The 13,643-nt window shown below is 38.1% G+C and overlaps 1 protein-coding gene across 3 annotated transcripts in view; it reads left to right on the forward strand.

Annotated features, from left to right (window-relative positions):
- rbks (ribokinase) overlaps nt 1-13,643 on the forward strand; it is a 53,859-nt gene that overhangs the window by 5,718 nt on the left and 34,498 nt on the right. Inside the window, exons 1-2 of one of the 3 annotated variants that reach the window (XM_074691967.1) lie at nt 11,158-11,326; nt 13,072-13,204. In XM_074691967.1, the coding sequence (XP_074548068.1) occupies nt 13,193-13,204 (12 nt within the window). In that variant the 5' untranslated portion in view covers nt 11,158-11,326; nt 13,072-13,192. Of the gene's footprint in view, nt 1-11,157; nt 11,327-13,071; nt 13,205-13,643 lie in introns of those variants that run through there. The other 2 variants (XM_074691966.1, XM_074691969.1) reach the window with 2 other exon arrangements.

Raw genomic sequence — 13,643 nt, forward strand, 5'->3', positions numbered from 1 at the left:
AACAGTCTCCAGGGGTGTAGCTACAACAACTGTTAATTTTCTTATCTTTAATACATTTCCATTATTATTATTGTTATTATTAACCACCACAGGCATTATTTTCCTATGGGGGGTTATTTTGACATGCAAGCATGTGGAAAAAGTTGGCATGAGGGCTGTCGGGTGTTTTCCAACTGCAGAGTTCTGTCTGCACATAAAAAGAGGAAGTGGTCTAAACTTAGATAAAGCCACCGCCATTTCAGTTCTTATCCTAAAACCTGAAATGTTTAAAGCAACGTTTAACTTCTTCAAAGAGCAGCTTCCGGTCATTTAGAAAACCAGAGCTCTGGATATTGCTTGTTGTTCAAGCATCAGGGTTTCTTTGCAGTGTGGAAAACTGTGACGTGGGAATGACATATGTCTTTTATTATCTCTGAGTCTGGATTGTTACTGTCTGGAAAATTTGTAGGAAAAAAAAAAGGGAGAAATGGAAAATATTAGTTCCAACCAGATCAGCGCATTTCTTTGCGATTTCAAAATCAGATTTTAATGCAGTCTGATGAAACTTAAGCTGGCTATCAGCTGTACTCAGATCAGTTGCCCGTTTTGTGGTGAAAATAAACCGATTTATCCATCAGTTTTGTATTTATCAGAAACATGTTGCACATAGAGGTAATGTGTAAAATATGAAGAGCAAGAGATCAGAGCTTTGAATTTCTAATAGGGACTCTGTGTGTCCCAAGCTGCTGCAGCATCTGCTTTTATATTACTTTCAGAAACTTTGCTTCATCAAGTAAAGGTAGATTTACTCCTTACCTAACAGAATTTAAAATATAACCAGAATTTACATTTGAGCTATAAGCCATGAGCTAAGCATGGGGGCGCAGGTGTAGATTGACAACAGCTGGAGACTGCATCACAAGAGCCAGCAGGGCACTTTTGTTCAAGACATAGGCTACAGTGCTTTTTTCCTGATTTGATTCTTGATTCTTGATTCTTTTACAATTTTTGGGGTGCCAGTTCCATTTGAACTGCAATCCTTCGTTATTTCTGATTTTTATTTTTAGTTCTCTTTCGTATGGTGGCCGCTAGGTGTCAGCCGATTTGCAAAAGTGACAACACGAATGCAAAAAGCCACAACTTAATAGAAGTACAGCCACAATGAAAGTTAATCAGACAGTTACAGACACAGAAAAGTTGAAGGTAAAAAAGAAAATGTAAAAAGAAATGTAATAGAATGCAATTTTCAAATCGCAAAGGTTGCAGTTTGAAAAAAAAAAAAGTTTCATGTACGAAGACCCGGAGAGAATATAGTAACTTGTTCAAATCATCAAAAGTCAAAATGCTGTTTTTTTTTTGTCTGGCAAAAACCCCTGTGAGCTACAAAGATCCATACAGTAAATCGCATACCCCTTGTTCACTTTATTTTCTATGGTTTGTTACTCTTACTGACAACTGGAGGTCAGTAAAATTTCACTGTGTTCCTTTTTCTTTTTAAATTAAGAAATGCAACGAAGAATTGTTTAAATGTTAACAGTATCTTTTGTTGTGTTAGTCATACTATAAAATGACTTAAAATGTGTAACAAGTGAACAATGCAGAAGATAAATGTCCCTCCCCCAAAAACGTAAGCTAAATCGCAATATTGGTCTAAAAAAAATGGAATTAGAGTCTTTTTCCAAAATTGTTCAGCCCTTTAACTGAACTCTGACATCACGTTGATGACCTGAGACTTGTTAACGCTATGGTTGACCTCAGGCAAAAAGACATCCTCAGGTTGGCTTTGGTCTGGTTTCAGTCCCAGGTGTAGCAGTGTAGCATTTATTCAAGACCATGAAGTTAATGTCATTCAGTAAAGTCCACAGTGGCAGGTAGGTATCAGACAATTTGCAAAAGTTACCACACATTGGAAGTACAGCCATATCATAAGTTAAGAGGTCAGTTATCCCAACAGACACATAAAAGTTGTAACAGTAAGTAAATGATTGTTTTCTTTTTTAACTTCAGCTGTGAGGAATATAGCTATAACGCCAACGTTATGACATGATTCATAAAGCTACATAAAAGATGAACACATCACCGGTACACATAAAAATATAAATACCACCAAGGATATCACAAGGTGAGACCCCTACAAAGCTTTATTTATCATAGCTGAAGTTAAAAAAGGTAACAATCATTTCCTCACTTTCTCAACTTTTATATCTCCGTTGGGATAGCTGACCTCTTAACTCCCGATGTGATGTGACTTTTGCATTTGTGTTGTGGATTTTGCAAATTGTCTGCACCTAACAGCCACTGTAGAAGCCCCATTTAAGGCCAAAGCAAAGACATGCCTTTCATGGCATATAAACTTTATGAAATCATGAATACTGGAACTTAAACGTGCAATCAAAATAAATTGATCCTGTCACATCTCTACCAAAAAATGAACAACAATCTAAACAAAGGTATTTTTCTATATTAACATGTTTTTAACTATAAAAACTCAAAGCCCTGATGCTAATGTTCTCTGGATTAGCCTCAAGGGAGTCTGTCATCCAGTCAAATCACTTGGTGACTGATAAATGTTGTGCAGTCGAGGGATATGACTTATCAGCCAACTTCCTCTGCAGACGGGTTTGTGTGACGTACGAGGGCTTCCTGAAAGTTGAATGTAAGTTTTCAGTAAATTTTAACCCTTTAACATGTTGCTCAAGAGCACTTTTGAGTCACTGCATGTCATAGAAAATTTGTTGAACTGAGTAAAATCTGATCAGGTCATCTCTAAGGCTTGAAATAATGGTTCTGATTAATTTTTTCTGATCTTGGAGGTCCAGAAATTTTTTTTTAATCATTTTTTTATTTTGTTTTATTTATTTATTTATTTATTTTATTTTGTTTGTTTGTTTGTTTGTTTGTTTGTTTGTTTATTTATTATTTTATTTTATTTTACTTTATTTTTATTTTATTAATTTATTTTTTTAAAATTTTTATTTTTATTTTTTATTTTATTTTATTTTATTTATTTATTTATTTATTTTTATTTTTTTGGGGGGGGGGGGGTGTTTAAGGGCTAAAAATTAAATAGGCTTTATACCCCTTGATTTCAAAAGTGAAAGACTGCCTGAACTAATTTATAATTATCTAAAACTAGTTTTTGTGTGTTTTTGCACTCCTATGGATACAAAATTGGGTGGAAATTATAAAATTTGAATAAGGCACACACAATAGTTATAAATAGGTCATACGATATAGATATAATAATTTCACCCTCTGACCAATGTATTGCCTCCAAGGGGCAACATCCAGTCAGTGAAAATGAAGCCTATGCTGAAGTGCTAAAAGTTGTTGTTTGTCAAGAATCCGCTTGAGTCTGGCTGCAGAAAAACCAGAAGTCACGTACACACCCAGCCAGAAAAACAGACTTTTACAGCATTAAAAACATATTTACAGCCTGGTTCAAAAAACAGCTCGGGTCTAAAACACTGATTTCACTATCAGCACACACTGTACTGTGAGTAAATTTTTTTCTAACTCAGTAGTTTAGAAGTTATAAGGATTGTTTGATTTTCCAGTCAGAGGCACAGCTCAGGTCACATGACATCAGCTGCTTCGAGACCTGACAGGGTATGTCAGAAATCTGCAACAGGCATCGAAGGGTTAAGGGTTAAAAGGAGTGGGAGTTAAAGGGGTTAAGAAAGCTGCTTTACTTTAAAAAAAAAAAAAAAAAAACATCCAGAAAAAAATGAGCTCGTCAGGATTTGTTAGATTCCTCTTCATATGAAACACCAGCTGTTTGATGTCAAACATGACCTGAATAGTTGGCAGAGGAGTCTGGAAGTTGAAAAGGGAAACAGGAGTGAGCCCTGAAAACTGATCAGTTACTTGAGGTCATTGCTTTTCAGGCACTCAATCACTGCTGCAGCCCCTGACAGATGATGCAGGTGTGAGCGTCCCATGGTGGAGCCGACTCAGATTTCCAACACTCAAAATGTGCAGATGATCTGTTATAATTACTGCTTACTGAAATGTCAGTGTTGCATCATCATCGTACGTGGTGAGATCTGTTGAGCCAAGTAGGATCCATTCCCACTAATCGTTAGTCATCAACTCGCGCACAATGGGTTGGTTGAAAACAATTTGTCACCCTCATTTACCAAAAACCTTTGTGAGGAATGACACAATCTTAAAAGAAGTAGAATCGCTATAATGTCAAGGCTCCATGGGCTCTGGCCAAGTAAATGTCGTCCTGTCAGCGTGAAGAAGAGTGTTGTTGAGCGCCTGTGACAGTTCTGTCATGCAGCTCGTGTTATATTTTTATGGGATAGAGATGTCACCTGGTTGCCAGCAAATGGAGATCTGAATAAACAAACACAATCTGTGCTAGTGGGAGAAAAGTTTCATGGCACTCTTGCATGTGCACGCTCCAACTCAAGTCGTCACATTGTCACTCTCAAGTCTCCACTCATCGAAAACATGTGCTGTGTCTTTTTTTTCTCTGGCCCAGTATTTATTTAGTCGCTCATTAGCAATTCAACCACTGACTCTCTGCTTTGAAGGGCAGGAGTTGTCAATTAAGACTCTAATAAGCTAACGGGAAATGGCCTGTTTTTGGAAAGAGTGTGTGTTAGTTTGTGTGTGAGAGTGTGTGTGTTTGTGAGGTTGGGGCTTTTTGGATGGAGGTCAGAACGCGGGTAGGGGAGGGTGGTTGGGATACATTCACAGCCCTTCAAAGTGATATGCTTGGCTTTGAAGTTAAAAATCCAGTTGTCTTGAGCAGCCAGTGTTTGGGTGGAAGTACAATTAACTGTCAGACAGCAGCACACACACACACACACACTGACACACACCCTCACAGTCTCACACACTCTGCGTTCTCTGCTTCTGTTTTTAGGGGATCTCTCGGCTGTTTTGTAGAACAAACTTCAGTCAGACTGCAGAGAAAAGTATTCTACTTTGTTTATTAAAGGTTTGTTTTTAATGTGGGCTAAATAAGCAGTGTGTGGAGGAGAAGGAGCAGAGTGTCTCCAAATTTTTAACCCATTGTCAAAGCCATACAGTGCCCCCTACTGCCACAGCTGACTGCTTCTCCGTTTTATTTCCTGCATACACTCAGTGCACTGAGGAGGCTTTTTCCTGCAACTTCTTCTGGTTTGTTTTTATTTAGAATGGAACCAGAGCGTCTCTGTGAGGTGAGCTTTAAAAACTAAGGTTAAAAACAAACCCAGAACGATACACAGACCTCGTTATGGTGCTTTTATTCTCTGTAAAGAGACCAGACCTTCAGGTTTGTCCCCTGTCATAGTTTGGTGAGGAAGATTGAGGTTATCGCATTTAGACTCATTCTCAACCATTAATGAATTAAAGAAAAAAAAAGAAGAAGAAAGAAAAAAACACAAATGCAAAGCGTGGCAAATTTATTCCTAAGTTTTGAAGCACATTTTTTTAACAAGACGAAAAAAAAAAAAGGATACTACATCGCAACAGCACTAGACAAAAGTGACTTTACTGTATTTTCAGCTAAACTTGATCTTCTGTGTCTGTAAACTCATATTCTGGGGTTTTGATTGATCTTATAAAACAAATAGTTTAAGAAATATAACCATATGATTGGTATCAGATCACAATTTACTGACCATTTGTACATCCAGTAATACATCAGCCCACAAGAAAAGTGACTTTTTTAATATGATGCATAATACAGGATAACTTTTATTGATACATTTATCAGATATTCCACAGCTGCACACACTGATCCGCCTCCACAGAGATAGATAAAACATAGATATCAGGGCTTGACATTAACACCAGCCAACCGGCCAAATGCGGGTGGATTTTCGCAGTGGCTGGCAACACCGCCGCTCCCACTGGCCACTTTGGCATGTTGAATTTTATCTCAAACATGGAGCAGAGAGAAAAGCAAAAAGAGGACTGATGATGAAAGCTCTGGGGAAATTTAATTTACCTCTCCTTCATTGTCATTCTCATGAAAAAAGAAATGATTTTCTGATTACAATCCTTAATAAATATTTAAGCAGACAGTGTCTCTAGCTGAGTTTTTATCAGTTCAATTAATCCCCTTTACCATTTTATCATAAGCAATAACAAACTACTATTTTAATTACTATGTCTTAACAGACTGCATATTTTCATATGAAAGGAGCACAATGTTACACACAACTTTATCAGAGCTGAATACCTGATTAAGGACCTGTGGATTTTAACATTGATGTAGACTTGTTTTGAGTGTGCATAGGGGTCATTTACATTTAAAGAGGTTGTAAATTTTTTATAAGTAAACTTTAGCATTTCATCATCCGCTTTAATCATATTGAACATAATTATCCAACAATAAATTGTGGCCAATGAAAATACTGAGTGGCTAGTAACTAAGGGATACCACTAGCCACAGTGGCTGGTGAGCAAAAAAGTTAATGTCAAGCCCTGATGGATATAACCACAAACATATCTTAAATATTATTCACAAACGCTCTCATAAATTAGAGAAAAGTATGTGAGCACTATGATGCAAAAAAATGAAATAATGAAAATTAGAAACTGAATTAAAATAGGCAGAAATGAGTTTTAAAATGTTTGTCTGTAATGTTGTAGCTCATACTTTGAGTGGAGGATGTGAGAAGGGTCAAACAATGATCCTCTGTGCCCAGAGACAGGCTGCATGTTTATTACTAGAGCCGGGCCATACAGCTCAAAAATACACTCACTGATTCTGTCACACCAAACTTGATTTTTGATTCTAATCAACTTTTAAAATTGTTTCACACAAAAGATTAGAAAAAAAACACTAATAGTAAAAAAAAAAGACTCAAACCCACCTTTTCTGATCATGAGAGACGTGAGCTGTTTGGAGGCAGACTGTTCATAAAGTCTGATCATTGTTCCTAAAATTCACAAACACATGGAAGGTGGTTCAAATACTTGAGTTATTACTCTGAGCCATAAATACCAAAACTGACACCTCCAAACAAATTTCACAAGCGTTCCCTTTATCATGACACCAGGATGGTTGAAATAGACCTTGTAGATGCAGAGATATACTCTCTCCTTTATCTTTCCTGTAAAGTGAATCTTCCAGTTCTTTTTAAACCCCGTGTGTGAAACGTGATAGTTCAGCTGGAGGGTGTTTGCACCTGAAATCTGTTCACTTTTTTATGAAGCTGTTCAATAACAAAAAGCTTTCTTCACATAATAACTTTCCAAATAACATGAGAAAGCTGAAGTGCCAGTTGCTGGTAAAACAGGTGTGATTCAGAACTGGAGAAAAACACAGACACCGCATCCAAGAGTTCTGAGAGGAACTTTTACACAAATAATGAAAAAAATTGTAAAATAAAATCCAAAACATCAGGTTGACTTTACTCAGTAAAACTAGATTCTATACAAACTGATGAGACTGCACCTTTAGAAACTCTTCATTAACAGTGGCAGCCATGTTTTTGGATTTGTTGTTATTGTGTGTTGAGCTAATGAGCTACGAGAGCTCAGGAGGAAGTGTGGAGGAAGTTAAAGAGACGGTCTAACTTGTCTTAAATCTGAAGCCAATTGATAAAAATTGAGCTCTTCACTCACTCCTGATAGTTTGAGTGTATACTAGAAAAATAAATAAATAAATTAAATTGATTCAGTTTTAAGTCCTTTATCACATGACACGATAAATGTTTTCATTTTTCTTGGTATATTTTTCCTTAGATTCTTGGATCGTTTGTACACTTAAAGCTAAAATCAGAACAGTTAAACTATCCAGTGTGTAGGCTGTGTATAAATGAGTCGAGAAGAAAGGAAAAAAACTCTTTTCCTCCTTTTAATATCTTGTCCTTTCAGATTTGATCAGCTACCTCTTTAAACAGGTTGATTCCACTAAAAAGTTTGTTCAAGCACAAAGCAGCAAAGAGCGCAAACAAACAGGAAGCTGTTTTGTTATTTAGTTTTCTCAAACCGTTTTCTCGTCTCTTTCCCAAAAACTTCATGTCAAATTCTGTAAAACAAACTCCACTTTTGTAAAAATCTTCTGCAGTATAATTTGTCTACAGATGAGTTGTTGCAGAAACCGCTCCAGCTTCCCCGTGACTTCCTTATGTAAACGTAAAACCATGAGCCCATCCTGCGATGTTTCCATAAGCACCAACCAATTCAGACGTTGAATAGGTTGATAAGTGGCTCATTATATCCACTGATACGGCCATTTTTATGACCATCGAGTGAATAATAGCAACATACACGTGGGGCCGACCAATGGTCTGACCACACAAAAATAAACGCCCACGTCCTCCTCTGACACTGAACCTCTTGTTAGCAAAGCAGCTCACTGTGTCCATGCAAGGTATCCTCTCTCTGTACACCCTGTTCTTTATGCTCCGTCCTTGTCCTGCTTTCTCCATGTACCAATTATACAAGATCAAAACAGAAGCCTATAGGACCCCCACTTCAACGAGAAAGGATTCTGTGTTCACCTTGACTGTAATACTTTTATGAATTTTACATTAATACAGGAAACACATCTCATTCTCTTTATTCAATCCGTCTTTTAAAATGGTGAGTTCACCTTTTAGTTGTGTGTTTGTTACTGGAAAGAGAAGCTCTTGTGTAAACCCCTGATAACAGAGCTTTTAGTCCACTTCCCTGTTTCTCACCAACAGCTGAGGAATGACTTTAATAGAAACAGAGGAGAGGGAAATGAGAGCCAGCCTCAAAGCAAACACTTCACGTCACTGAACACCTGCTTTAGCCTTTTGGTTCCATGGGAGAAAACGCACTGAGGTTGCACTTTAGCACATAAGTGCCCTGTTTGTTTGGTGCACTCACCACAGACAACAATAGCCGAGTGTCTCAGTGGATACGAGGAGGCGTGGGCGGGTTTATTTAAGAATTTGGAAATCTGTTTATCTTACCTGTTAGTTATCCAGCTTTAGACAGCTGATGACCAAATGTTATTTCACATGTTATCTAATAATCTGCTGAAGTCTGTGCTCATTCATTTTTACAAACTCTGGCTGTTTAGAACTGAAGGAGAACATTTCCTCTACTGTGTGTGATCGTTTCAAATAGTAACACGTGTCAGGGAGCGGTTTGTAAAGGATAGATGTATACTTCTCCTCACTCCATGCCACATTAAACAATGCCCTCCTGACAAACAGATAACTAGAGCATCATGTGCTTCAGTAAAACACAGACATAAAAGACCAGATGTAAGGAAATATTTTACACCTTATAAAGTGGAACTGGATTATAACAGATAGGCTACTGCAATTGCTGAATTCACACAACAAGAGCAACTTTTTATATGCATCTGAAGAGATTAATAATAATAATAATAATAATAATAATGATAATAATAATAATAATAATAATAATAATAATAATAATAATTTATGTAGGAGTCAAAAAATGTTTGAAAGTGCTTTGCAAAATAAAATTAAACAGTAAATAATAAATAAAATAGATGGAAAAAAGGCTAAAAACCACCACCAAAGGGAAACATCCAGAAAATAAAAACAGTAAAAAATTTTAAACAATTAAAAAAATAAAAAAATCACAAATTAGGATCATTTTTTATTTTGAATTATTTAATGTGTCTTTAATTTTAAGAAGGAAGGAGGGAATGATGTGTAAAAGAATAAGAGTTGGATCTTAACCCGTGCTGTGCACCTTCAGTACTGTGTTTGCTTTACATGAGTTACTGAGCCAAACTGGTGCCCCAGAAAGAGGATTGTCTTTGAACAACAAATGAGTTCAGCCAGAGCTCCATATGAACTTTTCTATATGGTAGCACTGAAGTTACCATTTTAAAAAAGTTTTGAAGCATTCTCTGAAAACTAACAGGCACCATAGTTTCATAACCATAAACACAGTGTTACCCTACAACCTCCATCTAACAGGCTTTTCTGTGAATGCAGCACATTTTATTATATTTGTAGAGCAGCCTCAGAAAACTGTAAAAAAAAACATCAACATTTTTAACTCAAAAAAAAAAAAAAAAAAAAAATCATAACGCAGCACACAGAAAAACTCCCTCAAAGTTCTTCTCCTCAGTCGAGTCAGCGCTCAGTCGTGTAACAATGAAGCAGGGTAAAATAAAGTGATCACAGGCTAATTTAACAAATCTAAAATCACCATTTGAAGTTAAGACTGTCATTTTCACGTCTGATATGCTGCGTAAGCGTTGGACTGAGTGGAGCCTGTTAAAAAATGCATACAGCTCAGGAGCACATGTATCTTAATAGCTCTTTATTTTAGCCCTGGCCCCCATTATAATCTTGAATCTGTAGAATATGTATCACAAGACTTAGCCCAAATTCACATTGGTCACTCGTTTAACAAAGATGCCTCATAGTAGTTCCTAAAGTAAAGAAGCGTTGGTTTAATTTGTTGATCTAGGGTCTGGAGAGCGCCTGGTTGGCTGTTACCGTTGTCTACACTGCAAAAGAAAAACTAAAATCTTATCATGTGTTTTTGCCTTATTTTTAATTAGGATTGTTTTATTATACTTGATATGAGCCACATTCACCTGAGCAGTCCAGAAAAATGTCATGTTTCAAGTCTTTTAAAGACAAACATGGGTCTGAATTGCTTGTAACACATTAAAAAAATCTGCCAATGAGACGGAAAATGTGTCCGTCCAGTTTCTTGGAATTACAATAATGTCTTAATACAAATAACTTTTTCTCTTATCCCATAAGCAGATTTTTTATTACTTAATACAAGCAGCAGACCTCATGTTTGCCTTAAAATAACTTGAAATACGACATTTTTCTGAACTGCTCAGGTGAATGTGGCTTATATTAAGTCTTAAAAGACATTTTTACTGAAAATAATACAAAAACATTTGATGAGATTTTAGTTTTTGTCAGTATATGCAAAAATAAGCTAACTTTACTAGCTTTAGCTTTGTGTTTAGGTTGCAGTCATAAGAGTGGTAACTCAACTTAGCTTAAAAACTACAGCAGTTTGTGTTTGGTAGACTATTTCTATATAGGAAAGATGCTTTTTGTCTATCAGGAGAGCTGAGTGTGTGGATTACACCCATTTTAAAAAAAAGCTAAATCATCTCTTCTAATGCCAAACAGCCTGTTCTGACTCTTGCTCTGAGCTTCTGGTGCCCTCAGGTGCTGCCAATCAGAAGCCTGATTGCGCCTGATTAGCAGCTCCCAAGAGCTCAGGCTCTTTATAAGAGAAGGACATTTTTAAGATGCCAAAACTTAAAAAGCAAGCCAGAGGATAATTGTTGGATTCATAAAATCTGATGAAGAAGCACATTTGAAGAACTTCTGACCACTGTTGGCTTCTGGTTAGCTTAGCTTTAGCTAGCATAAAAGATGGTCCTGGAAGACAGCTAAGCTCTTCAAAGGTAAGAAGTCTATCAACACCTCTTAAGCTAACTGATCTGTTGTAACTCACTTGTGTAAAAAAACGGGGTGAGGAATGGAAAGATTTGACATGTTCAGCTGTTTTTTGTTTGTTCTTCTGGAGTTTTCTTCATCTGTGAACCTGGTAACCCAGAACTGATGGTTTAACTAAAAAGGACTGTTGTATTTACTGACGCATTTACTGACTTGTGTCGTTCGGTTTCGGGTCTGCGCTATACTAAGCTAATTAGCTAGGTGTTTCTTACCTATTGCAGGCTAACTGGTTACAGCACGGTTGTTACCAAATGATTTTGTCATCAGTCTGATGAATGTTAAGTTATTACAGAGAAGGAAACTTGTGGATTTTCCCACAACAAATGTTTAAGTCGGCAGCAAGGAGTTTTTTTTTTCCACAGTCACACAGCAGTGACACAGCGGGGGAAAATTTACTTGGACAGCTGCGCTATCTAGAATAGGTAATGTGTGTGTGTGTGTGTGTGTGTGTGTGTGTGTGTGTGTGTGTGTGTGTGTGTGTGTGTGTGTGTGTGTGTGTGTGTGCGCTCGTCTTTTGTCCTGTTTGCCTCTCACCACATTTCAGCCTCGCTGACCCTGCATCCTGTTATAGCTTGGGGCATTTTAATGTTTTCTCACACCGGTGCGAAAACAGCGGCATTTATAACAACCTCCAGTGTTTGCCACCAGCGTCTCACTTACTGGAAATCCTGGGATTGAATGAACTTACTGTAATAGCACACCTGCCACAAACACACACTCACACACGCACACACATGAGTTTGAAAAGAGCAACAACCGGGTGGAAAACAAGTTTATGACAACATGTTGCCGTCCACAAACCCTCTGTCCTGGGGCAGTGCTGGCCCGGGGCCAGACCACAGCATTCTGACGTACAGTATGAAGCCGTCTGTTGTCTCTCCCCGATGTTACTCACCACCCACCCTGGCCCAGTGATAGGAGGAACCAGGGAACAGACAGCTCCTCCTGGGGGCACCCACCTGTGGCGACTCAAACCTGAGGCAAGAGGCGGGACTTCACCCAACCCTGATGAGTCAGGCATTACTTGTGCAGCCGGTGTCAAGTTGAGACATCTGTGGGTTTTGCTGGTTGCATCATTTGCAAAATTTGATGCCAGTTACACGGGCACAGCTGAGTGAATGTCTAGGTAAAACATTCAGAGTGCTCCTAAAGTGATGAAGCAGTTCTTAGCTCGGTTTTCTGCCAGTGATTCTAAAATACCGCCGTCGTGTTGGAAATATAAAAAAAAAAAACCTCATATGTTCAATTCTATCCAGCGGGGTTTTATTTTGTTGACCTCTCTGTGAAATACCTCCACAAGACCAAAAGATAAAATCCTCCACAGACTCCACAGAAACCTCTTGTTTTTGCTTTTTGCACATTTTCCAGTGATAAATAAATAGCTTAACCAGGGAAAGATCTGGCCCTGAAGGGTTGTCTTCACATTTTGACTTCTCCCTTCCCTCCTTGGTTTTCAGAGTAGAGCGCTCGCAAGCCAAATAAAAGTGTTCTTAAAGTTTGAAGCAATGTTTTTAAACTTTGTGTGGAGTGTGGGGAGAGTCTTAGAGTTTAAGAAAAGCCATTAAGGATCCTGTACAGAGGGTTTATTTTTTTAAGGACAGGAGTTTTAACGAGACATCCCTTTAGGTTCCTTTGACATCTTTGAATGTGTTTCTTAAAAATTTTTCTCACTGTCCATTTCTTTTTCCCTCAGCCAGGCACCAAGGCTACCTAAAGCTGGGGAAACTATCCACGGTCACAAGTTCTTCATTGGCTTTGGAGGGAAAGGGGCCAACCAGTGTATCCAGGCTGCAAGACTTGGGGCCAAAACTGCCATGGTCTGCAAGGTAGGAGAGTCAGCTCAAATCTGCAGCCACTTCTGTATTTGTGTTTTCAGTCTTTGTTGGCGTGAATGTGAGCGTGTCTGAGAAAGAATATCATTGCTTTCCCAACCTTTGGCTCACCCACATCTTACTCAGTACAAACAATCAGCAATCAGCTACCGAACCAAGTAGTTAAGAACTCTTAAAAACCTTGTGGCATCGTTCACACTTCAGTCATTTTACAACATCAACTCTCCATGCCTCATTTTCTCTTGATCAATACCATACCACATGCATACGCCCACCCACACTTGCGCGTCTTCAAAAAAGCCTATTCCCTCACCATGCAACCCCGAGTCTCCAATCAGTAAGCTCAGAGTGGCCTTTCAACCTGAGCACAAAAGCACCGAAGCCCCACCTCTTCCAGAACAAAGAGGCCCGATCGATAACAACCCAGTGCGGG

The sequence above is a fragment of the Halichoeres trimaculatus genome, unplaced genomic scaffold, assembly GCF_033239565.1.
Source record: "Halichoeres trimaculatus isolate MK-OKI-2021-1 unplaced genomic scaffold, fHalTri1.1 fHalTri1_scaffold_17, whole genome shotgun sequence".
NCBI classification, from domain to species: domain Eukaryota; kingdom Metazoa; phylum Chordata; class Actinopteri; order Labriformes; family Labridae; genus Halichoeres; species Halichoeres trimaculatus.